Source organism: Leopardus geoffroyi, chromosome B2, assembly GCF_018350155.1.
Source record: "Leopardus geoffroyi isolate Oge1 chromosome B2, O.geoffroyi_Oge1_pat1.0, whole genome shotgun sequence".
Classification (NCBI taxonomy): Eukaryota; Metazoa; Chordata; class Mammalia; order Carnivora; family Felidae; genus Leopardus; species Leopardus geoffroyi.
This window is the reverse complement of record NC_059332.1, coordinates 21,059,436-21,084,221: the sequence shown is the minus strand read 5'-3', so window position 1 is coordinate 21,084,221 and position 24,786 is coordinate 21,059,436. Positions and strand designations below refer to the sequence as shown.

The following is a 24,786-nucleotide window of genomic DNA, read 5'->3' as shown; positions in this document are numbered from 1 at the left end:
ATGTCAGTGTAGAGCCCCACATAGGGTTCGATCCCACGAATTGTGAGATCATGACCCGAGCTGAAATCAAGAGTCGGACGCTTCACCTACTGAGCCACCCAGGTGCCCCTTTTAGGTCTTGTAATAACCTCTGAAATGCCTCATATTTACTGCCTAATCCATTTCTTCTTTTTCTTTCTTTCTTTCTTTCTTTCTTTCTTTCTTTCTTTCTTTCTTTCTTTCTTTCTTTCTTTCTTTCTCTTTCTTTCTTTCTTCCCACCTCACCCCGGTTTGATGCAAAACATCTTTGGGAAAAGTTCAAAATTATGCATTGAGACAGAGACGAAAAATGAAAAATAAAACAAATCTGAGAAGCCTAGCCTAGCAAGCAGCAGCAGTGAGGATTGAATTTCTTCTGGGCTTTGTGGGCCTTTACTGGCTCCTCTGAGTGTCTTGTCAACCCCAGGAGGTGGGTGTGTTCCTACATGTTGCAGACGCAGAAACTCCAGGCACCGGGAGTCCAAGTCATTTATTTGCTCAAAGTCCCAGGCTGTACAAGTGGAAGTAGCTGAGCAGAGAGAGGAATCTGTCTCCCCGACCTCGAAAGTGTTTATATGAAGTTAATGGTATGTGATTCGTTTGCCCCGTGATGCTCCAATCCACGGAAAACCGTGTGAAGATAATGAACATGGAAAGGATGTGGAACTTTAAAAAAAATTTTTTTTTCAACGTTTATTTATTTTTGGGACAGAGAGAGACAGAGCATGAACGGGGGAGGGGCAGAGAGAGAGGGAGACACAGAATCGGAAACAGGCTCCAGGCTCTGAGCCATCAGCCCCAGAGCCTGACGCGGGGCTCAAACTCACGGACCGCGAGATCGTGACCTGGCTGAAGTCGGACGCTTAACCGACTGCGCCACCCAGGCGCCCCAAGGATGTGGAACTTTTATTAGAGACTGCTTCCAAAGTTCATGGGTGGGGACAAAAGGAAGGCTCAGAGGAGACCCCTTTCTAAAATTTATAGAAAAAAACTCTCTTTGTACATTGTTGGGGTGGGAATGGGGGTAGGGGGCAGAATAGATGCACCACCTGACTTGGCTTTGGAAATCTGGGTAATGAGAGAGTGGTAGTATCCTCAGATCAGCCTTTTTATTTACCGTCGTTTTGCTTCTCCTTTACGAAACCAAACAAATACACATTAAGTACCTTCTGTGTGCAAAACTGTGTTGTTAGGTGCGTGTGTGAGTCAAGGATGACTAAGATGTGAGACTTTGCTCGACAGGAGTAGGACGGACAGGTGTGTAAATAACTAGTGCAGAATGAGGGCAGAGGTGTGAACCTGAGAGCCTAGTGGAAGAGGCAGCAGTTTGGTCTGTAAGTTCTGAAGGACTTTGAGCTTGTTCAGTGACATTTCGACGGATACGTAGTGTGTTTAGTGTGTCTTGGAGGTAGGATATTGCCCTGAAAAGAAGAAGTAAAGATGTTTTCTTTTTACAAACATCACCTTCCTCCCCCCCTTTTTACTTAAGATCCTCTAAAGAAACTCAGAATAGTTTACGTGAAAATGCTTTGAAAATTAGAAAGAGCTGGGGCTCCTGGGTGGCTCAGTTGGTTAAGCGGCTGACTTCGGCTCAGGTCATGATCTCACAGTTCGTGGGTTCGAGCCTCACGTCGGGCTCTGTGCTGACAGCTCAGGGCCTGGAGCCTGTTTCAGATTCTGTGTCTTCCTCTCTCTCTGCCCCTTTCTCACTCCTGCTCTGTCTCTCTCTCTCTCTCTCTCAAAATTAAATAAACATTACAAAATTTGTTTAAAATTAGAAAGAGCTAAGTAAATAGGCTTTAAGATCCATATTCATGCATTACATAATTATAATTTCCAACAAATATTTATTGAGCTTTTCTAAAGCCATTATTCTGTGAACCTGAATACAAAGAGACATAAGGACCCTGTGTTGATGGACTGAACAAAAGAAAGGCAAGAGATAAAGATGGTGGTAGAGCTAGACAGAGAGGGAGAGAGAGAGAGGAAGGAAGAAAAGAAGGAATCCAATAGAGAAAGTGTATACACAAAAGCAATACAGAATTAGTTGGCACGGACCACGTGCGCAATGAGCAGTACTGATTATTATAAAATGACTTTGAAAATCAGAAAGAGTAAATATTAAATTTTTTTCTTTTACCTTGTAATGCTGCATGCACTCAAAATATTTGTCTTGTGTTTTTTGCTTATATTCTCGGCAATAGGCATTAAACTTAATGTCTCAATACAGCTAATGTTGAAGTCTTATTTTTAAAGAAAAGAATGTTATTTGGCAGTAGGAAAATAAAACATGAAAAGCTCTCTAATATTGTTCACATAATCATGTGGTCTGTCCTTAAAATTTGGATTAAGATCCAGAATGGGTTTTCCTTTTAGCCATTGATGAAGGGAACTTTATGTAAACAGTTAGAACCATTACTTGTTTAAACAAGTTTTAGAATGAATTTTTTTTTTTTTAATGTTTGTTTTTGTTCAGGCAGGTTCTTTATAGTATGAACCACTTGCCTTTGTATGTTTGACGATAAAACAGAATTTCTGAGAAGTTAAAAACTTCGAAGGACAAATGTTATTTTTTCAAGGACAGTAATTAATTTTAGTTTAGAAGTCAGTATTTTTTTTTTTTTTTAAATTTTTTTTTCAACGTTTATTTATTTTTGGGACAGAGAGAGACAGAGCACGAACGGGGGAGGGGCAGAGAGAGAGGGAGACACAGAATCGGAAACAGGCTCCAGGCTCCGAGCCATCAGCCCAGAGCCTGACGCGGGGCTCGAACTCACGGACCGCGAGATCGTGACCTGGCTGAAGTCGGACGCTTAACCGACTGCGCCACCCAGGCGCCCCAAGAAGTCAGTATTTTTGATTGATTTCACCCAAGTAAGTTTTGTCTTCTTGTGGGCTTTTTTAAAACATTTTTTTTTACATGACATCTTTCATCTCCCATGCCACTGATGTGGAATTAAAAAATTGAACTTTGAGCTTTGTTAGTTCAATTCCCAACATGGTTTAAAATCACACCCCAACACCTATACATACCAGTATTGACAATTTTTTTTGAGGCCAGGGATTTTTAAAATCTCTATATGCTTGCTAAATAAGTACTTTTACTTAAAAATTATTTCTTCATCTGTGGTAGAATTTTGCATTTTTCCAGTCACCCTGTGAACTGAAGAGGAAACTTCATTCCCTACCATTAGAAGAGACTTTTGTATTATGATCAGTAGGAGTGAGTTTGGTGGTTTCATAAAACAGTTACAGAGGAGTGAGCTAAAGAAATCTTAGATATCCTATCTAGCCTAACAGATGAGAAAACTGAGGTCCAGAAATTTCTGATGTAAAAAAAAAAGTTCTGACATTGTGATGTGGTCAATTAAAAATAATGACTTGACTTAAAAAGTTTTGAGTGGCACACAGCTGTAACAAAAAGGCACGTGCTCCCTGAGCAAGCTCTCAGGGAGCAATATTCACTCTTTTCTGATTTTTCTCCTGGCTGTCATGCTGACGGGTCCTGCACAGTGTTGAGCGTCTGATGGCGGACTGACTTGATGAGTCACAGTCCATTCGCCTGCACTTTCTCCCTGATTGAAGGACAGCCATTTCTACGTGGAGTTTTCCTAGGGCCGCAGACAAGCAAATGGAACGTGAAAGTCGATTCTCTTTTCCCCAGTCACTAAACCTCAGTCAGCTTGAGCCTCCCTGCCCCTGTCTGATTTTGCTGGACCCACCTATTAGAAGAGCCTACACCTGGCTCCCTCTCTCACCTAGCTCTGTGCCCAAAGGGTGTTCCTGGCCACACTGCAGGCTGAAGTGGGATTTTTACAGATGAGAGACAAGATGGGTAGATTTCGCTTTGAGAATCAGAGGAAGTTTTGGGGCGCGTGGGTGGCTCAGTCGGGTGAGCAGTTGAGCGTCTGACTCTTGATTTCTGCTCAGGTTACCGTCTCATCGTTCATGAGATCAAGCCCCGAGTCCAGCTTCACGATGAGGGTGGAGCCTGCTTGAGATTCTCTCTCCCTGTCTCTGCCCCTCCCTGTGACATGCGTACATGCGTGTGTGCGTGCGTGCTCTCTCTCTCTCTCTCAGTAAATAAACTTAAAAACAAAAAAAGGAACCAGATCAAGTCTTGAAAAGTCGTAAGTTGAAATTTGGTTAATTAGGTCATATTTTCCTATGGACATATAGCAAGATGGAAAATTCTTCATTATGTTTTTCTAACACTTAGCTTTCCCCCTTTTTTTTAACCCTTAAAAAAATTCAATTTTTGTACATTTCTCTTTCCTGTACAGTGGTTAATCTATTCGCCTAATTGCCAAGCAACACATAGCGGGTTTTAGTGGATGTCTAAGGCATGCAAGTCCTTTAGTGAAGCATGAAGATTTTTTTTCAGAATTATTAGCAACATATGGGGTTACCTGTTTTTTTGATTAAGCTCAGATCTTTGTAGGGGAAAGGAAGCAGATGACTTATCTTTATATAGATGTCAACTGCTCTCTCGAGTAAAAATGTCTTCTTTTTTTTTTTAATTTTTTTTTTAACGTTTATTTATTTTTGAGACAGAGAGAGGCAGAGCATGAACGGGGGAGGGGCAGAGAGAGAGGGAGACACAGAATTGGAAGCAGGCTCCAGGTTCTGAGCCATCAGCCCAGAGCCCGAAGCGGGGCTCGAATTCACGGACCGCGAGATCGTGACCTGAGCTGAACTCGGATGCTTAACCGACTGAGCCACCCAGGCGCCCCAGTAAAAATGTCTTCTAAAAGCAGGAGGGAACAAAAAACATGTAGAAAGTCCATGTATTTAAAAAAAATTTTTTTTAATGTTTATTTTTGAGAGAGACAGAGACAGAATGTGAGTGGGGGAGGGGCAGAGAGAGAGAGAGAGAGAGGGAGCCACAGAATCTGAAGCAGGCTCCAGGCTCCGAGCTGTCAGCACAGAGCCCAATGCAGGGCTCGAACTCAGACCTGAGCTGAAGTTGGTAGCTCAACTGACTGAGCCACCCAGGTGCCCCAAAAGTCCATGTATTTTTAAGCCAACATCGAATTCCCTCACCTCCCTTTTTGCTGGATACAGTTCATTCCTATGTCATGGAACTACTCTAATAGTTGGTTTAAAAGCAGCTGGTGAGTTTTCTGTTTTATCATCAAGTAATTTAGTGTCATCACCTCCCTCTTAAAAAGACTCGTATGTACACTTTGGTCCATTCATCCACAGCTGAGTTTGGCCTCCCTGCCTCTTTTTTTTTTTTTTTTTTTTTTTTATACATTTTTATTTTAGGATAATTTTAGATTTATAGAAAAGTTGCAGATCCATTAGAGTTTTCATATGCGCTTCACTCAGTTTCTCCTATCAGCCTCTGTCTTGCAGCTCAGTTTGTGATACTTTTTACAGTAGCCCATGCTATTAAATCATTTGAGGAACTCTGACTTTGGATTGCACTAAGAGATAGCCCTTTCGTTCATATACCGGGGACTGGCTTGCTTTGTGGGAATCACTCTCTGGACCAGATTGCTGGAAGCAATCACAAAACGTTTCAGAACAAAGGCACTCTCATCGCCTTTCAATAAAGAAAATAAGTATAATTACACAGGACCTTCCTAAATTCCTTATCCATCCTCGGGTTCTAAATGAGGTTTCTGTATTTCCTAATTTTTTCCTTTGTCTCTTGAATTTCTTTCCTGTGATTCTTAAGTCCATTGGAATTTTGCACAAGTTTTGACAACTGATGCAGTCCTGTTTACATCTCAGCGATATGAGAAGTGTGCCAGGTTTCTTGTATCATTCTGAGTGGAAGAAAGAGAAGGCTGTGCTCATGGGGGGTGAGGGGCGGGGTGTGTGGGTTTTGGTAGGTGGGCAGTTCAGGCAGCATTGTGCCTGGGCCTGCCTGGAGAAGCCGTGTCATCATCCGGGAGTGGTTCCCAGGGAGAGCTTCCTCACCCACGTACATCAGCTAGTGCTGGCTTGTTGAGAAGCCTTCCTTGGAGAAAGGGACCGAAATAGGTGGCAGAGAAAGTCAGTTGCTTCCCCAATGTGAAAAGACGCAGAATCAGGTGCTGTGGGAGAAGTTTCTTGCGATCTCATCCCATCTACCCATGGGATAGCCTGTGTTTTACAAATCCCTCCTTTTTCTCAAAGTGACATTCTTTCTTTACAGCACACGCAGACACACCCACCCCCCACATGCAGGCACATATACACATAAGAGAAAGTCCAGTGCGTCCAACAGGCATCAGTTTTATCTGCAGGTGTAGACCAGTCCTGGCTGAAGCCCTGGTGGCTCTGAAGCCCTGTGAGGAACTCAGGAGGCCTTTTCCCAAACATTCAGCAATAATTTAATATGCTTTAAATCTCTTTCCACTAAGCCTTAGGAGGCTATGCTGTAGCATAATGAATGTATCTTGGCAAATTAAAAAATAATACTTTTATTCTACGTTGCTCTTTTTATGTATATCTGGAGCACAGTATAGTCTCGTAATCTCTTTCTTTAAAATATAGAACATCTACAGGGGTGCCTAGGTGGCTCAGTCGGTTAAGTGTACAACTCTTGGTTTCTACTCAGGTCATGACCTCATGGTTCATGGGTCGAGCCCCATGTGGGGCTCCGCCCTGAGCGTGGAGCGTGCTTGGGATTCTCTCTCTCCCTGCTTGTGCTCTCTTTCTCAAAATAAATAAATAAACTTTAAAAAAATATGGAACATCTACAACAACACCTTTAAAAAAATTTTTTTAATGTTTATTTTTGAGAGAGAGAGAGAGAGAGAGAGAGACAGAGCACAAGTGGGGGAGGAACAGAGAGAGAGGGAGACAGAATCTGAAGCAGGCTCCAGACTCTGAGCTGTCAGTACAGAGCCCGACGTGGGGTTCGAACTCACGAACTGCAAGATAGTGACCTGAGCCGAAGTCAGACGCTTCACCTGGGTGGTGCCCCCCGCCTTTTTTGTTTGTTTGTTTAAGGTTTCTGCCATGCATCTGCCAGGAAAATGTTTAATGTGAGATGTGCATTTGGGTGGTTATCATTGTAGAGAAAAATATTCCGTAGGGTCATCTTGAAAGGAAAAGCAGCTTGTTTTTGCATTCAAGATGTTTAAATTTCCCGTTGCTTTCCTGACACATATTTCTTTATCAATATTTTTTGTAGAATAAACTCTTCTCACACCTCCTACTGTTTTCCTCAGCCTGACTTGACTGTGAAACTTTCCTGTTCTGGGTCTGATCCCTTGAGGTCTTCCCTTGGAGGGCCTTGCATGGATAATCCGCATTATCAATTATTATGGGATGAAGCAGGAAAGGTGATGGATAAGCTGCTGGAAATGTGTTTTTATAACTCAAGGGAATATTTCTGGGTTGGATCTTAGACCTGGGGGTGGGGAGGAAGCTTTGTGAAGAACATTATTGGGCTAATTAGTAAAATTGGAAAAAGTTCTATAGATTAGAAAATAATGTTCAATTTTGAATGTCTTGATTTTGGTAACTGTACTGTGGTTATATAATTGAATGTTTATTCTTAGGAAACATGCTGAAATATTTTGGGGTAAAGAGTTTATGAATATTTTTAAATGCTTCAGACAAATGTATATAAGTTTTTTTCTTAATGTTTATTTTTAATTTTTATTAATGTTTATTTATTTGTGAGAGAGAGAGTGAGAGCGAGAGGGAGAGGGGCAGACAGAGGGAGACACAGAATCCGAAGCAGGCTCCAGGCTCCAAGCTGTCTGCACAGAGCCTGATGTGGGGCTCAAATGCATAAACTGAGAGATCATGACCTGAGCCGAAGTCAGATGCTCAAGCGACTGAGCCACCCAGGCGTCCCCAGACAAATGTGTATATACGGCAATAAATACACCTGCAGAGAGGGGAAGAGCGATAAAACAAACATGCAAAACGTTAACAATGAGGGAATCTGCACAAAAGGTCTACAGGCGTGTTTTTGTTTCATTTTTGCAGCTTTTCTGAAAGTTTTAGATTATTTCGAAATGGGGAAAAAAATAAATTTCACATCTGCTTTCTTTGTGTTTGCTTTGTCAGTCAAACCGGGACGATGTCCAGGCACCAGAACCAGAACACCATCCAAGAGCTTCTGCAGAACTGCTCGGATTGTTTGATGCGGGCCGAGCTGATTGTACAGCCGGTGAGCTTTCTTTTTCTTCGAGAATGCCATCCACCTCTACCTTTGTCCCCGTTAGCTTAGACTTCTTGTCCTGATCTGTGCATCCTTATTCACTGATGTCCTGCATACTTAGAGTTTAGAGATTATCTTTTTCAAAACAGACTAGAGAGGGAGGTGTATCTTCTTCATCTATTTGTTGGTTTAACAACGGCCATCAGTTTCCAACAAATGTTTACGGATTGCCACCCTTTTGGAATTGCAACAACCTGTCATTTATTTATTATTTTGATGATTATTGTCATGCTTTCTCTTCCTAGAAATGCAACCTGACATGTTTATGTCACTGGATTGTGACGTACGCCATCAATGTAATAAGTTTTTTTTTTTGGTCAGGAAATATTACTGTATTGTGAGAACAATTCTATTTGAGAAAAGAAAAAGAAAGGAAGGAAGGAAGGGAGGAAGAAAGGAAGGAAAGAAGGAAGGAAGGAAAGAAGGAAGGAAGGAAGGAAGGAAGGAAGGAAGGGAGGAAGGAAGGAAGGAAGGAAGAAAATGAGCAATGGAAAATTGAGGAAAAATGGTAACATTTATGAAAGCCTCATGTTATTTCTGAGTGTTAGCTTAAGTTCTCATTGAAACAGGCTTAGCAATCATGGATTATATTTGTAAAGTTTTAATTTTAAAATACTGTAGCTAGCATTCAGATTTGCTCTAGTTTTGCTAAAAACCAGAATGGTGGGGCTGTAGACACCTTTTCTCTGTTTCCCCTGATTTATTGTATCTCTCCAGGGAAGGAATTGAGTTTCAATCTTCCCTATGCTGACATTAATGTAGGGGTTACACCTGGAATCTGGCCCATCACAAAGTTCCCCCTGTGAAATACAAAGAGGGATTTTAACCAAGTAAATTTATGTGTTCTGCCTGGAGAATATCTTAATGTTCTAATTTCTCAATTTTAGAGATCTGTGTGGGTTCTAGTTTATTTTACCCAGTTAAAAAATGACTTCACTTTAATCAGTATAAAAGGATATTTGGGGCTCAGCAAACTAGCTTGACTCTAGTTCTGGTTGTTCCAAGTCCCTGGTTTATTTTTTTTATTTTTTATTGACTTATTTTTTTAATGTTTATTTTTGAGACAGAGCGTGAGTGGGGGAGGGGCAAGGAGAGGGAGACACAGAATCTGAAACAGGCTCCAGGCTCTGAGCTGTCAGCACACAACCCGATGCGGGGCTCAAACCCACGAACCTCGAGATCATGACCTGAGCCAAAGTTGGACGCTTAACCGACTGAGCCTCCCATGTGCTACCCTGCCCCCCTGCCAAGTCTCTCATTTAAAACACATTCTTCATCACAGAGCTGTGATTCCTTTACATAAAGCAAAATAGGAGGCTCCATGCTTCAGATTCTGTGTCTCCCTCTCTCTGTGCCCGTCCCCTGCTTGCACTCTGTCTCTCTCTCTCTCAAAAATAAACATTAAAAAAATTAAAAACAAAAACGGGAGGCTCCAGTGATTTAATATTGAATACATACACACCACAGTCCTGGACACGATTTGTAGTGGCTGTGGAAACGTTTTACATGTGGTTGTAAAAATGTACCTGGCATCATATTCTCAGTGTATTTTGACTTACATGCATTGAAGTGTAATAATGTCAGGAATAGGTAGCATACTTGCTTCATTTGGCTGAAGTCAAATGAAAACAGCAATTGTAAAATTCGAGGGAAAGCTAATCTATGGCCCTGAAGCAGCGGCCTCTTGCATGTGAAAAGAGGAAGCTTTCTTTTTTTTAAAACAATTTTTAATTTTGAAATAATTATAGACTCATAAGAAGTTGTAAAAATGGTACAGACCACCCTGGTAGTACCCCATCACCCAGCTTCCCCCAGAGGTGACATCTCACCCGACTGTGATGCATCATCAGAAGCGGGAAATTGATTAGCCCCATACCATGAATTAGATAGCTTCCTTTTAAGAACTGAAAAGCTGTGTTCCTAGAAGATGCAGGAAAAGCTCAGTGTGTGTGTAAAACACTTTATCCAGTAGAGTGTTCTGACCCCAGTGAAATTCCCATTGGATGGGTGTTCTTTGTAAATATGAAAGATAGCATTTAACATATTGAAGCAAGGGAAAACTCAGTTTTCCATAACTTTGCCTTTAAAGGCCTAGTAAAAATTTAAAATATAGTCCACAAATTTTGCTTCATGAATCCGCCCATATTTACCTACCTGTCCCACCAAATTAATAAGGTAATTTTCAGTTAGTCACATGCAAAATGGCATCTTCTACTATTTGTCAAGTTTACAGCAGAAGCTTTTGCTTCCGTGAACACAAGTGAAAGTCTTCCTCTCCAGCATTGTGTGTTGCCTTCATGTGGATTCTTTCCTTTAGGAACTGAAATATGGAGATGGGATACAGCTGGCTCGGAGCAGAGAATTGGATGAATGTTTTGCCCAGGCCAACGATCAGATGGAAATTACCGATAGCTTGATCAGAGAGATGCGACAGATGGGCCAGCCCTGTGATGCCTATCAGAAAAGGTATTGCCTTTATCACAGAGCACACTTACCGGCAGGCCTCATGAAGAAGAATGTCATGCACCCACTGGCACTCAGTCATGTGGCCCAGGTCTTCCCTTGAAGGAACCACAGCCATTCCGGAGGAAAGGCTGGGCACGCTTGGTGTTTGTGCAGCTACTATATACAGTAGCTATATAGTGATTCTATTCTACCTTCCTCTTATGTGGAATCACAAAGCTGCCATGAAAAGAATTAAACAGAGGTGCCCAAAGGAGTGGGCTTGTACTGATTGAGGGGTTGAGTTTGTTAGGAGATGTTACGTGTACCTCCATTTTTTAGGGGGCAGCGAAAACCTTGGGCACAGCATTTGACTTTCAAGAGTCTAATACCAAGGCAAGCCCTGTTTGATGCATACAGAACTGAGGCGTGTAGAGTTGAAAAAGCAGTTCAGAGCAGAGATGGGTGGTCTTGATTTTGCTGTCATGGTACTTGGGGCCCATGGCATGAGGCAAATTCCCAGGGTGAAACTTGGGGGGAAGCAGGGGGTGCTACCGGGTTAGGCAAAGCCAGCGACACTTTCTGTGATGTTTCAGACTCTGAGCATCGTAATATTGAGGTTCTTGTATGTGATTGAGATTCCAGTCATGTGGTAAAGAAAAGAAATCTTCAGGGGCACCTGGGTGGCTCAGTTGGTTAAACTGGCTCTTGGTTTCGGCTCAGGTCACGATCTTGCACCTTCATGGGTTCGAGCCCTCCATCGGGTTCTGCGCTGGGAGTGCAGAGCCTGCTTGGGATTCTCTCTCTCCCTCTCTCTCTCTGCCCCTCCCCTACTCACCCTGTCTCTTTTGCTCTCAAAATAAATAAACTTAAAAAAAAAAAAAAGAAAAGAATTCTTTAAATAAGACATTTGTGACCTCCGTGCTAACACAAAGGAGACTCAGAAGGGGGGACTTTTGTCCAGAACATGTCTTCATAGGCTGTTTTCCTGCCACAGTGTAATTGTTTTCCTTTCCTTTCAGACTGCTTCAGCTCCAGGAGCAAATGCGAGCCCTTTATAAAGCCATTAGCGTCCCTCGAGTCCGAAGGGCCAGCTCCAAAGGTGGTGGAGGGTACACCTGTCAGAGTGGCTCCGGGTGGGATGAATTCACCAAACGCCTCACCAGCGAATGTCTGGGGTGGATGAGGCAGCAGAGGGTAAGCAACTTCCAGACGCGGTTGGTTCTGGAGTGTTCCACACCTGGGTGTCAGGTGTATAGAACATGGCAGGGTCGGCCCCAGTGGTCTGGCCACAGAGTGGTCTGGGACCTCAGTTGGCAGTAGAAACTTGCTGTTTTCCGTATTTTCCTGATATACAATTTAAATTGAATGCTTCTTTTTTGAAATAAATAAAACTTCAGCTTTTTTTTTTTCTTCTCTTCTGTGGCTTAGGGAATCAGCCTCATTGTTTTATGGTCCTAATTTATCATACAGGTAACATTTAACAGTTATAATTTAATAAGTAGATTTTGAATATCTAGCTCTTACCATTCCCAACCTGAAAATGTGTTGGAGTTCATGGGTCATTGTTCTTTCTACTTGAGCAGTGGTAAGGTGGTAAGTGACCTCATCTGTGTTACTGATAGGTACTTAAAAAAAATCTTGTAGAGGTTTATTTAAAATGTTAAATTGGAGGAGCTGGAAACAGTAAAACTGGATATTCTGGTTTGGGCTCATCGGTTGCTTACCTTATACTTTTGAAGTATCAGTTGCCTTGTGCAATCATTACGTCATGGGTGTGGGAGGGGAGTAAAATAATGGCAACCAAAGTATATGCTGAGCCTTTCCCTACAACTGCAGTTTCTACAAAGTGTTTTCCAATGCTAATTATTGTTTTGTTGTTTTATGTGGTCATTAGGCCCTTTAATGAACAGGTGGCATTAGAAATATATCATAATCATGTAGATGGGGATTTTATAATGAAAAACCTGATGCTAATAACCCACCCTTCTCTGGAGAAGGTGGATACGATAGAATGATAAGTTGTGCAGACATCGTTTGTTATGCCATGTGGTTGTGGTTGTAAGAAAACTGGTTTTGTTGTTTGTTGTTGGACCAATTGAGCAGTGGGTTCAAAGTTTCTCAACCACTTAACATTTTTTGTATATGTTTTTACCGAAGTGGTGAGGGTTTACTTTTCTCCTACTTGTTATAAAGACTATATAATACTATTATAGAAGGTGGGGCTTATAGAGGAGAAAAGTCAGTTATAATTCCAGAAACATAAATAAGAGTCCTATTTGCATGTTTTCAGATTCTCTTCTCATCTTTGAACACACATTCCTTGAGCTTTTTTTATATCTATTGGCACCATACCAGAAAGGGTGTGTTCAAAATTATGTTTCATAGTCCTGGAAATGAATGTTATTGAAGAAAACAAGACATGTACACCCAAATGCCAGATTTCTGTCCAGAACAGTGTGGGGTTAATTGCTGTGTTTGAGCTGTAATAAAATCCTGCTCAGATAGGGCTGGGGGAGGGGTGGTGCTCCAGTCCCTGTGGAATGGAGCCCTCAAAGGAAGGCTTGCTTGGCAGAGCCGGTGGGGCTTGAGCTACATCATAAGTGATGTTAGGTGAGACAACCTTTGAACCAAGTTACTTGTTTGGTGTGAAAACATCCCATCGCCTAATTCCTCCTTAGTCAGTATGACAGTTATATAAAATGACAGCTCATCACCGGTCATTTTCTGTATTCATGTTGGGTGTAGCTTGGCAAGAATCCTTTGTAGCAAAGGCTCAACATTTTTAAGTTTGGAAAATGGCATCGTCCCGTGGGCTCACTTTTCTGTCATGGTGGGGAGTGTTGTTTTAATAGGTGCCATTGATGAGCAATGCAGTTCAGATCAGCTGGCCCCCATGGTTTGAAAGGAACTAGAAGTAGTTTTATCACTTACTGAGGGTTTGCTCTGGGATTCTCTCGGGGCCCTTTTCCTCTTATCCCTCTTCCCTCAAGCGCAGCCTGCATTCTTTCTCACTCCCAGGAGACTGGGCCACAGGCCCAGCTAGCTGATAAGGGAGCAGCAGTGTCCCCAGCCACATGATCAGTAAGCAGTCACACATCTCCTGTGCCAGGTTTTTCTTGTTTCCCAGATTTGTGTTTCTGCTGATGGGCTGCTCAGATACTATACACCTGGCTGGTAATGAGGGGCGTGCACGGGAGCCTGGTCATCCTATTAACTTCCTAGTGCACTCACCTGTTTCTGCTCGAAAGCCGAAAAGAGCAAGGGAGAGAAAGGTCAAAGTCCCCGGTAACTTTCAGCAATCTGACTGAAATGGCTCCCTTTTCTGAAGGCTTGCCAAGTGTATTAGAACATGGATGTGGCTTAGAACAATGTGTGTTATGTTCTTGCTGCAATACCAGACTGGGATGTTTGCCCTTGGCGTGTGTAAGAGATGACACAGGTGACTTGAAAATTTACATAAGCTCGTGCAAAAGAAGCATGAGATAATAGACCTGCCTCAGTATGAAACTTGTGGAATAGTACGCTTGTTTCTTATCATGTGGCATTCTTAAATTTGAAGTAGTGGGGACTCAAATTAGAAAGTCAGGTTTAATTCTTAGAGCTAACATGAGACTTTGAGTATGTGCTATAGTAACTTCTCTTTGAAGTGGGCCATAGGGAGTTTTGCATCCTGAAAGGTAATGGTAAATGCCAAGTTTAAAGAGTCAACAATTAACACGAATCGCGATAATTTAAAGAAATGAACAGTGAAAAGTACTTTGAGGTCAGCCGTTTAGCTTGGGAACTAGTACATGACTGAGCTTAATGAGCTATTTCTGATGCACATTTTAAAATGAATATAGGGGCACCTGGGTGGCTCAGTCAGTTGAGGGCCCGACTCGATTTCAGCTCCAGTCATGATAACACCGTTCGTGAGATCGGGTCCCGTGTCAGGCTTCACTTCACTTCACTTCACTTCAATGACAACGCAGTGCTTTCTTGGGATTCTGTCTTTCCCTCTCTCTCTGCCCCTTCCTGCACCTCAAAACAAATAAATATTAAAAAAAATAAAATGACTGAATATAGGAACTTCTATCAGTATTTTCTAATATATCATACACATACTATACAGATACATGCCACTTGCATGTGCACAGGTAGATATTTTTTTTTTTAGAGGACATAATCTAGCTTTCAAGGGTCTCCTTCCTGCATCATCTCTCCTCAGCCGTGTCGAGCTGGGGTTGAACAAGTTGTGGGAAGTATTGGGCAAGCCCTGTTTGCTGTTCAGGAATTCCAAGCCTTTACAGTTTTTGGCGGGGGGGGGGGTTTCAAGAACATTGAATATTTACATCTTCATGTTTATCTGAATGGAAGCTATGGCTGTCCCTTGATACTCTGACCCCTGTTGCTGGGGCTAAGGTGAATCTAATGGAAAGAATTGGAAATGAAGGGCACACTCTTTCCCTTGGCAGGCGGAGATGGATATGGTGGCCTGGGGCGTGGACCTGGCCTCTGTGGAGCAGCACATCAACAGCCACAGGAGCATCCACAACGCCATTGGGGACTATCGCTGGCAGCTGGACAAAATTAAGGCTGACCTGGTACTTTGAGATGTTTTCATTTTTAGAATCTTAGAAAAGTATATGGAGGGATTGTGGAATTTCTCGATCCCGGGCGTTTTTGTCTGAACATTAGCCTAAGATTTCTTCCATAACAGACTGGAAATTTCTAAAAATCCCATTTCATAAATGGGGAAGTGGGCTCAAATAGACCTGCTAGAGACTGTGTTAACACTCGAGGGAGAGGTAAACAGAAGGCGAAAGGTGGACACACATGCATTTGGGCACAGTTTGTAGAATAGGGTATTTGCGGGTGGTAGGGTTTTTTGTTTGTTTGTTTTTAGAAAGCAGAGCATCTCTTAAATAGAGAAAGAGCTACAATTATAAAATTTGTGTGCTTGGAAAATCCTTTCCTATGTGGTAATTCAATGGATTTCTAATAAGGGAAATCGTGTCTCTTCCTGACACTTTTCCTTTGTCAAAGGACTGACTTGCATCTGGCTCAAGAGATACAAGATGAAATAATCACTCGATTTTAAGTACTTGGATCCCCCTGACCAGATCTCCTGCTTTTAAATCCCTCACTTTTTTACTTAGACCAGAGATACTCATCCTCACTTCTGCCTTTTTTCCTCCCTTACTTTTGTCTACCTGAATATCTCACCAAATTTCTCCCTTTTTTCTCTAAGGTCTAGAGAGTCCTAAGTTGTCTTGTGAAACTTAACACATGAATTAACATGTGAGTCTTTAAGTGATCAACCTTGTGTGGTGATAGCAACAAAAGCACAGTAAGGGGGCACCTGGGTGGCTCAGTTGGTTGAGTGTCTGACTCTTGATTTTGGCTCGTGATCTCATGGTTTGTGAGTTCAAGCCCTGCATCAGGCTCTGCATGGAGCATGGAGCCTTCTTGGGATTCTCTCTCTCTCTTTCTCTCTCTCTTTCTCTGTCTCTCCCCTGCTTATTCTCTCTTTCTCTCTCTCTGTGTCTCTCTCAAAAAAAAAAAAAAAAAAAAAGCCAGTGAGGGAAAAGGTCCCTATGAGTAAAAGGGATTTTTACTGAGAGATTTTTCTGAGATTTTCTAGAGCAAATATGTCTTTCTACTGAGGGATCTGAAGTCAATATCTGACAAAAAGGAGGTTTAGAAGGGCTGCTCTTTTTGTACAAACCCACGAGGGGAATTAACTACTTGCTTGCTGTTTGTCTTTTTCTAGCGGGAGAAATCTGCGATCTACCAGTTGGAGGAGGAGTATGAAAACCTGCTGGTAAGCAGACTTATTTCTGACATCTCTGCATTCAGTTCAGTTCAGTTCCATAAAAGTGGAGAACAGCCTGGGCGGCAGCACCTAATAAGTACCCGGAAGTACCCGGAAGTAATAGTTAGGGGCTTGTAGATGCTAACTGCATTTCCACTGCTGGGGTTCCTTCAGAAGTGAAGTTAGAAGACTTTTTTTCTGAAGATAGTATTCACCGATATTCTGTTTATTTGCGAGTTGAGGGTCACGTATATAACACAGATTAAATACTTGGTGTTAAAGAAATAAAGCTTTTCCATTGGTCAATTGCAGCCTTTTTATGAAGTATAAACAAAAATAAAACTTGTTTTCCCTAGATAGAGAGTGATTAGACCATCATCACCATTTTATGACAAACGTGAAATCAGTTCACTTGACTGGTAAGAAGAGCGGTTGCCATTTTTTTCACCTACTTGTGACACCCTGGCTTCACGTCCTCGATATTTCTTGTTGGCAGTGATCCTTTTAAAATAATGTGGCTAGTGGGACACAATGTAGGACACAGTTGTTCTATTAGATCCGGGGCATGACTGATGGCACCTTGAAATTTTGGGGTGCGGCAGAGGGCAGGAAAAACTTGGCTTATCTTTCTAAGCATCCGTTTTTCCCTTTGTAGTCTAAAACTAATTCTCGAAACCAAACATCAGTATCTGAATCAAGACCCTTTTGGGTTAGGCTATTCCACTGAATCTAAAATTGCTCCCTTGTTGATCATAAGTTTGGATGGATTTTTTTTTTTTTTTACATTCTATGTGGTCAGGGAAGATTTTACCGATTCATGTGATTTATTTATATTTTTATTTTTTAATTAATGTTTACTTTCGAGAGAGTGAGAGAGACAGAGCATGAGTGGGGGAGGAGCAGAGAGAGAGGGAGACACAGAATCTGAAGCAGGCTCCAGGCTCTGAGCTGTCAGCACAGAGCCTGACACGGGGCTCGAACTCACGAACCGTGAGATCGTGACCTGAGCTGAAGGCAGACGCTTAACTGACTGAGCCACCCAGGCGCCCCTGTATTTGTCTATTAAAAAAAATTTTTTTTTTTTAAATAAAAGGGACCACACAGATTTATCTATGGAAACTGCGGAGAACACCAGTAAGGTGCATACTGTTATCCTAATGCTGCTTTTGAACTTGCCTTGCAGAAAGCGTCCTTTGAGAGGATGGATCACCTGCGACAGCTGCAGAACATCATCCAGGCCACGTCCCGAGAGATTATGTGGATCAATGACTGTGAGGAGGAGGAACTGCTCTATGACTGGAGTGACCGGAACACCAACATCGCCCAGAAGCAGGAGGCCTTCTCTGTAAGCTTGCCCCTCGGAGTTGTAGATGTGAGGCTCTTGCCTGAGAGGGCCCCGACATGGGGACAAAGGCCTCAATAATTTTTTTTTTTAATTTTTTTTTTTCAACGTTTTTATTTATTTTTGGGACAGAGAGAGACAGAGCATGAACGGGGGAGGGGCAGAGAGAGCGGGAGACACAGAATCAGAAACAGGCTCCAGGCTCTGAGCCATCAGCCCAGAGCCTGACGCAGGGCTCGAACTCACGGACCACGAGATCGTGACCTGGCTGAAGTCGGACGCTTAACCGACTGCGCCACCCAGGCGCCCCAAAGGCCTCAATAATTTAATCAGCTATGTGGAATTCTGCCTCAGTTGAAATGGTCATGACAAGCCATTCCTTTTTGGAAACTTCTCAGTGACTCTAGAGGGGCAATGCATTGCTTACCATCCTGGAAGACAGTAGATAAGAGTCAGAGTTATGCATTTGGATATCCCAAAGTGTGTGTAGCCCAGTAGGAAGGTGGATTCAAACCTAGGATTAGGAAATCTCACCATTAGTTGTTGCTGTCCCTTTGCCTGTGTGGATTGGGACAAGACACGTCTCCAGTGTGACATCTGCCATGTACTAGATGATCCCAAACATCCTTTCTGGTCTTTAAAATGCTATGATTCTTGAGGACACCATAATTCGACTGTTTGACATTGTTCATTTCCAGAATGCAGTTTTGTATTCTAATTTTCCCTAAAACCAGTAGAAGTGATGGCCGGCTAATGGTGACTTTGCTCTGATGGATTTGTTTTTCTTTCATTTACAGATACGCATGAGCCAACTGGAAGTTAAGGAAAAAGAGCTCAATAAGCTTAAACAAGAAAGTGACCAACTTGTCCTCAATCAGCATCCAGCTTCAGACAAAATTGAGGTAGGCTTCAAGAGATATTTTCATTAGAGAGTAAAGGGGAACTTTTTATAAAGTAATACTATACAGATTGATTCGTATGTATCATAAAGCCATGACAAGTTTATTTTACATATTTTGGGATCAAAACCCTAGACTCGGGGCTGATAAGCTTTTCTGGAAAGGACCAAATAATTAATATTTTAGGCTTGCAGGCCATTTGGTTTCTGTTGAGATTACTTAATGCAGACATTGTTGTGTGAAAGTAACCATAACAACATGTAAGTGAATGAACATGACTGTGTTCCAGTAAAACTTTATTTATAAATACACGTAGTGGGTCCAGTGTAGCCTTCAGGCCGCTGACCTCTGCCCTAGGCTGCCATCTGTGGGCTGTGCTTAAGGTCAACATTAGCTGATAGCAGCACTGTAATGGCCATACTCGTTGTTAGAAACTGTTCTTCATACCAGTTGATAAGAGTCACTGCCTTAAACCCCTCAAGCGCTCTGCATGGGTTCCTTGGACTTCCTCATCATCCAGAAGCTGTATAGGAACAGGGTGCAGTGGAAGGACCCTGCCCCAGTGCCACCCAGTGTCTGTTCTGATTCTGATTGGTCAGAAACTATGCCATTTGAGTGAATATTTTGGCTAATCTCCTAGTGGTATCTATTTGCTAAAACTGTTTTTAATTTCTACCTTACCGAGAGTTCCCTATTGGGAAATTTTTTTTTTTTTTTTTTTTTGAGAGAGAGTAAGACTGTGCACGTGCACAAGTGGGGGAGGGACAGAGAGTGAGAATTCCAAGCAGGCTCTGTGCTATCAGCACAGACCTCACAAAATGTGAGATCATGACCTGAGTCGAAACCAAGAGGTCAAAACCAAGAGTCAGACAGTTAACCATCTGAGTCCCCCAGGCACCCCCCCCCCCCGTTGGGAAGTTTCTGTTTTCAATTTTTAGAAAAGTGTTTGCTTGATTTGGTATAGATAAAACATATTTCATAGCTTTCATTCAAGCTCACATGTCAATCAAAGAATGGATGTCCTTGTCACTGAGTGGCAATGTGACAGCTGATGGTTTCTTGTTTCAGGCATATATGGATACTCTTCAGACACAGTGGAGCTGGATTCTCCAGATCACTAAGTGCATTGATGTTCATCTCAAAGAAAATGCTGCCTACTTCCAGGTTTTTATGCTTAGTAGTAATTTAATTGTCGTATAGGTCTTAATACCTTATCTTCTTTTTTTCTAATTTTTTTGATGTTTTATTTATTTTTGAAAGAGAGAGAGAGAGAGAGAGAGAGAGAGAGACACTGAGTATGAGTGGGGGAGGGGCAGAGAGAGAGGGAGACACAGAATCTGAAGCAGGCTTCAGGCTCTGAGCTGTCAGCACAGAGCCCGACCCCGGGCTCAAACTTGTGAACTACGAGCTCATGACCTGAGCTGAAGTCGGATTCTTAACCGGCTGAGCCACCTGGGTGCCCCAGAATACTTTATCTTTTGAATGTACTCCTAGAAGCACTGAATACAGTCTTCAAAACATTTTACAAATCCTATTTATTGGCTTTTCGTGTCAAGGAGCACAGATTGGCAACTTGATCATGAGTCACTCAGATGTCTCTGGCTGTCACGTAGGTTAATATACCTTCTGCTGTAACCTTTTCCTTTAGCCACCTATTAAATAGACTCCGGGAAGGTACTCCTTGAAATGGAAATAGTAGTTGCCTACTGAGTTCCTTTTCCTTAATATGTGATCACTCTCATCTTTAATAGTTTTTTGAAGAAGCCCAGTCAACTGAAGCCTACTTGAAGGGCCTTCAGGACTCCATCAGGAAGAAGTACCCCTGTGACAAGAACATGCCCCTGCAGCGCCTGCTGGAACAGATCAAGGAGCTGGAGGTATCGTCGCAAAACAAAGACAGAATACTGATTACTTACCAAGAAAATTCCTTTGGAAAGCATACTTCAAATTCTATTGGCAAAGTCTTTTCACACAATGATATTCTTTCCTGCCCACTTCATTCATGGCTCTGTAGCTGCTGAAGTGGCTTGTTATGAAAGGTTCCTATCGTCCCTGCAGATAGATAAACCTGCAGCCTTTTGTAGCTGAGGCAAATGTAGCAATACCTAATTTGTGACGTCGTAGCAGCTATATTAATGTCATTTGCAGGTCTTACCTGAAATGCGCTGAGAATCTATGCTAAAGTACAATCTTATTTCCAATTGCAGAAAGAACGAGAGAAAATCCTGGAATACAAGCGTCAGGTCCAGAACTTGGTAAACAAGTCCAAGAAGATTGTGCAGCTGAAACCACGCAACCCAGACTACAGAAGCAACAAACCCATTATTCTCAGGGCTCTCTGTGACTACAAACAAGACCAGGTGTGCACTCACTTATTCAGAATGAATCACATGTTTTCCCTTTCTTTGCTTAGAGATTTTTGCCATCGAGGGAGTAGAGTTTAATCCATGTATCAGTGGGCAGCCAAGTCAATGCCTTGCTTTCATACACAGAGCAACAAACTGTTGAACTGCAGCAGCTTTACTCTGACTCTTATCATAGCTCTTGATAATTAGGACAGTGGTGATTATTTTTTAAATGTTTATTTATCTATTTTGAGAGAGACAGAGAGGCAAGTGGAGGTCAGTGGCAGAGAGAAAGAGGGAGTGGGAGAATCCCAGGCAGGCTCTGAGGTTACAACAGAGCTCTACGTGAGGCTCTGTCTCATGACCCTGGGATCATGACCTGAGCCGAAATCAAGAGTCGGATGCCCAACCGACTGAGCCATCCAGGTGCCCAGGGCAACAGTTATTTTTAAACTTTTCATTTTAAGTATTAATACTTCTCTTCTAATATGCAGAACTTCATCTGTGATTACCCTTTAAATCTTTTTTTTTTAAGCTTATTTATTTTGAGAGACAGTGTATGAGAGTGGGGGAAGGGACAGAGAGGGAGAGGGAGAGAGAGAGAGAGAGAGAGAGAGAGAGAGAGAGGGAGAGAGAGAGAATCCCAAGCAGGCTCTGCCCTGTCAGCACAGGGTAGGGCTGGAACCCATGAACTGTGAGATCATGACGTGAGCCGAAGTCAGATGCTTAACCCACTGAGCCACCCCATGCCCCACACTTTAAATCTTAAATTTTAAAATCTTAAAATTTCTGTAAAGAACTTTAAGTTTCTGACATGAAAGAAGGCGGGAATGTGAGCATTATGCTGCGTTTGAAGTGAATGTGGTTACAGACATTATGAATTGATTGAGCGTATTAATCCTGCAGGCTCTGTGGTAAATACAAGCATTTATATGGAAAGAGGACTTGTTTTTACTAATTACTTATGTGATTTTCACAGCTTTTTTTCTTTTTTTTTCTAATTTTTTTTAATGTTTATTTTTGAGAGAGAGAGAGGCAGAGCAGGAGCAGGGGAGGGGCAGAGAGAGGGAGACACAGAGTCAAAAGACATAGAGCCTGACTCAGGGCTCAAACTCATGAGCCATAAGATCATGACCTGAGCTGAAGTCGGATGCTTAACTGACTGAGCCACCCAGGCGTGCCCGCACAACTTTGTTTTCCTGTAAAAACTATGGAGGATTTAAGAAATATATGACCAGCTGTTTAGATACATGTTATAAAACGGTGGAGTTTATTCTAACAGGTGGAAATGTTTTAAGAACTTGCATGGTAAGGGGCACTTGGGTGGCTCAGTCAGTTAAGTGACTGACTTCGGCTCAGGTCATGATCTCACAGTTTGTGAGTTCCGGCCTCACATCGGGCTCTGTGCTGACAGCTCGGAGACTTGAGCCTGCCTTAGATTCTGTGTCTCCCTCTCTCTCTGCCTCTCCCCTAATCTCACTCTGTCTCTCTCTCTCGCACTCTTAAAAATACATACACATTAAAAAAAAAAAAGAGAACTTGCATGGAGAGAAGCAAGTTGAAATAGAGATATGAAATACATAAATATCAAGCTTATTACATTTCACTAGTTAAAATAGTTGTCCTATTTGAAGTGTACCCATTTCAAGAAGCTATGGAGTCGATTTAGAAAGTGAGCTATTCAGGGGGCTGGGTGGCTCAGTCAGTGAAGCATATGACTCTTGATTTTGGCTCAGGTCATGATCTCAGAGTTTGTGACATGAAGACCCATGTGGGGCTCTGTACTGACAGCACAGAGCCTGCTTGGGATTCTCTCTTTCCCTCTTTCTCTGCCCCTTCCCTGTTCATGCCTGTGCGCTCTCTCCTCCTCTCTCTCAAAATAAATAAATTAACTTAAAAAAAAGTAAGCTATTTAGATGTTGTAGTTAATTTAGAAAGTTATTTTCTGGGAAAGAATTTCAGAATTTCTTTTTATTTCTAACTTTTAAGAGCAAGTGAATGAGACAGGTGACTCCCACATACTCAAATCTAATATATAAAATATGAACTCACAAAAATAGAAAAGCCACGGGGGGAATTTTTGCTTTACAAAAGGATTTCTCACTTTACTGATGGATTCCCCAGGCTGTCGTTGGAAAGTTACTTTACCTAATTCATTTTACACACACCTTTTAGGCTCACATGTATTATTTAAAGCATCAGTATTGATGGGATGTGTAAAGATCATCTTCATTTAAGGGCAAATAATAAGATAAAAGCTCAAACAGTTTGCATATTTCATCTCTATTTCTCCCTTTGAGAAAAAAGATAAGAATGTGTGTACTCATGAGTAAAGCCAAAACACCGGGCCGCTTGCCTTACAGAAAATCGTGCACAAAGGGGACGAGTGTATCCTGAAGGACAATAATGAGCGCAGCAAGTGGTATGTGACGGGTCCGGGAGGCGTGGACATGCTCGTCCCTTCTGTTGGTCTGATTATACCCCCTCCGAATCCTCTGGCTGTGGACCTCTCTTGCAAGTAAGTTGTTGAAGTTGCTAGTGGCCACAGCATGAATGCAAGTGTGGAGAAATAGGGGGCAAATGCTTATACAAGAAATATAGACCCACCCTTTTTCACTATAATCCCCTCCTTTGAAAAAAGGAGCCTCGGAAAGGTCCCCTTGCATTGTCAAGTAACTTTATGTTGAAGATACTATAGTTTTTATTGGAAGGTAAAAAAGAATGTCTGACTGTATAGGGGGACTGGAGGAAGCCATTCTTTTAAAAAAATATTAAATATTTAATATATAAATATTAAGCAACCCACAACTGTCCAAGCAATGGGCCAAATGAGAAATCAAACGGCAAATCAAAATATGTCTTGAAACCAAAGAAAAAGCAAACACAATATTTCAAAATGTATGGGTTGCAGCAAAAGTGGATGTTAGAATGAAATTTATGTTATAAATGCTTGTATTAAGAAAGTTCAAATAAACAACATGACACCACTAGGAACTAGAAAAAGAAGAAACGTAGCTAGAATTTAGTAGAGGAAGAAAAAAGAACAAAGAAAATCAGAAAGAAATAAAATAGAAATCAGAGTAAACAATAACAGAACATGGAAAGTAATAACCAGTTTTTCCACAAAAAGAAACAAATTGGCAATGCTTTACCTTAACTAAGAAAAAAAAAGAGAGAAGACTCAAAAACAAAAATGAGAAATGGAAGAGAAAATAGTACAGCATATAACCACAGAAATACATAGTGTGATAATAGATTAGTATAAACAATTATATGTTAACAATTCAGATAACTTAGAAAAAAAACACAGATAATCCCTAAAAATACACAAGTTACCATGATTGAATCTCAGATCTTGAATCCAAAAAATAGGAAATCTTCTTAGACCAATAACAAGAATTCAACTTCAATTAGAAATCAAAAATCTCCCAGCACAGAAAAGCCCAAGACCATATGGTTTCGCTGGTGAATTCTACCAAACATTAAAAACTATATAATTAATGATGATCTTTATCAAAATCTTACAAGTAATGGAATAGAGGCAATACATTCAAAATCATTCCATTAGGCCATTACTACCCTGATACCAAAGCAGGATAAAAATGATACAAAAGCAAAAGAGTCTAATTTGTCCAATATAAGTATTGCTACTCCAACTTTCTTTTGTGTGATAAACATTTCCCCACCCCTTCACTTTCAATCTGCAGGTGTCTTTAGGTCTAAAATGAATCTCTTGTAGGGAGCATATGGATGAGTCATTTTTTTTTTTATCC

General features: G+C 41.7%; 1 protein-coding gene across 2 annotated transcripts in view; it reads left to right on the top strand.

Moving 5' to 3' along the window:
• Positions 1 to 24,786, top strand: part of LOC123608066 (desmoplakin) — a 48,919-nt gene that overhangs the window by 6,896 nt on the left and 17,237 nt on the right. For both annotated transcript variants that reach the window (XM_045497465.1, XM_045497464.1), the window contains exons 2-12: positions 8,035 to 8,137; positions 10,506 to 10,654; positions 11,653 to 11,827; positions 15,088 to 15,216; positions 16,386 to 16,436; positions 17,611 to 17,772; positions 18,567 to 18,671; positions 19,737 to 19,832; positions 20,420 to 20,545; positions 20,876 to 21,028; positions 23,377 to 23,531. In XM_045497465.1, the coding sequence (XP_045353421.1) occupies positions 8,035 to 8,137; positions 10,506 to 10,654; positions 11,653 to 11,827; positions 15,088 to 15,216; positions 16,386 to 16,436; positions 17,611 to 17,772; positions 18,567 to 18,671; positions 19,737 to 19,832; positions 20,420 to 20,545; positions 20,876 to 21,028; positions 23,377 to 23,531 (1,404 nt within the window). The remainder of the gene's footprint in view (positions 1 to 8,034; positions 8,138 to 10,505; positions 10,655 to 11,652; positions 11,828 to 15,087; positions 15,217 to 16,385; positions 16,437 to 17,610; positions 17,773 to 18,566; positions 18,672 to 19,736; positions 19,833 to 20,419; positions 20,546 to 20,875; positions 21,029 to 23,376; positions 23,532 to 24,786) is intronic.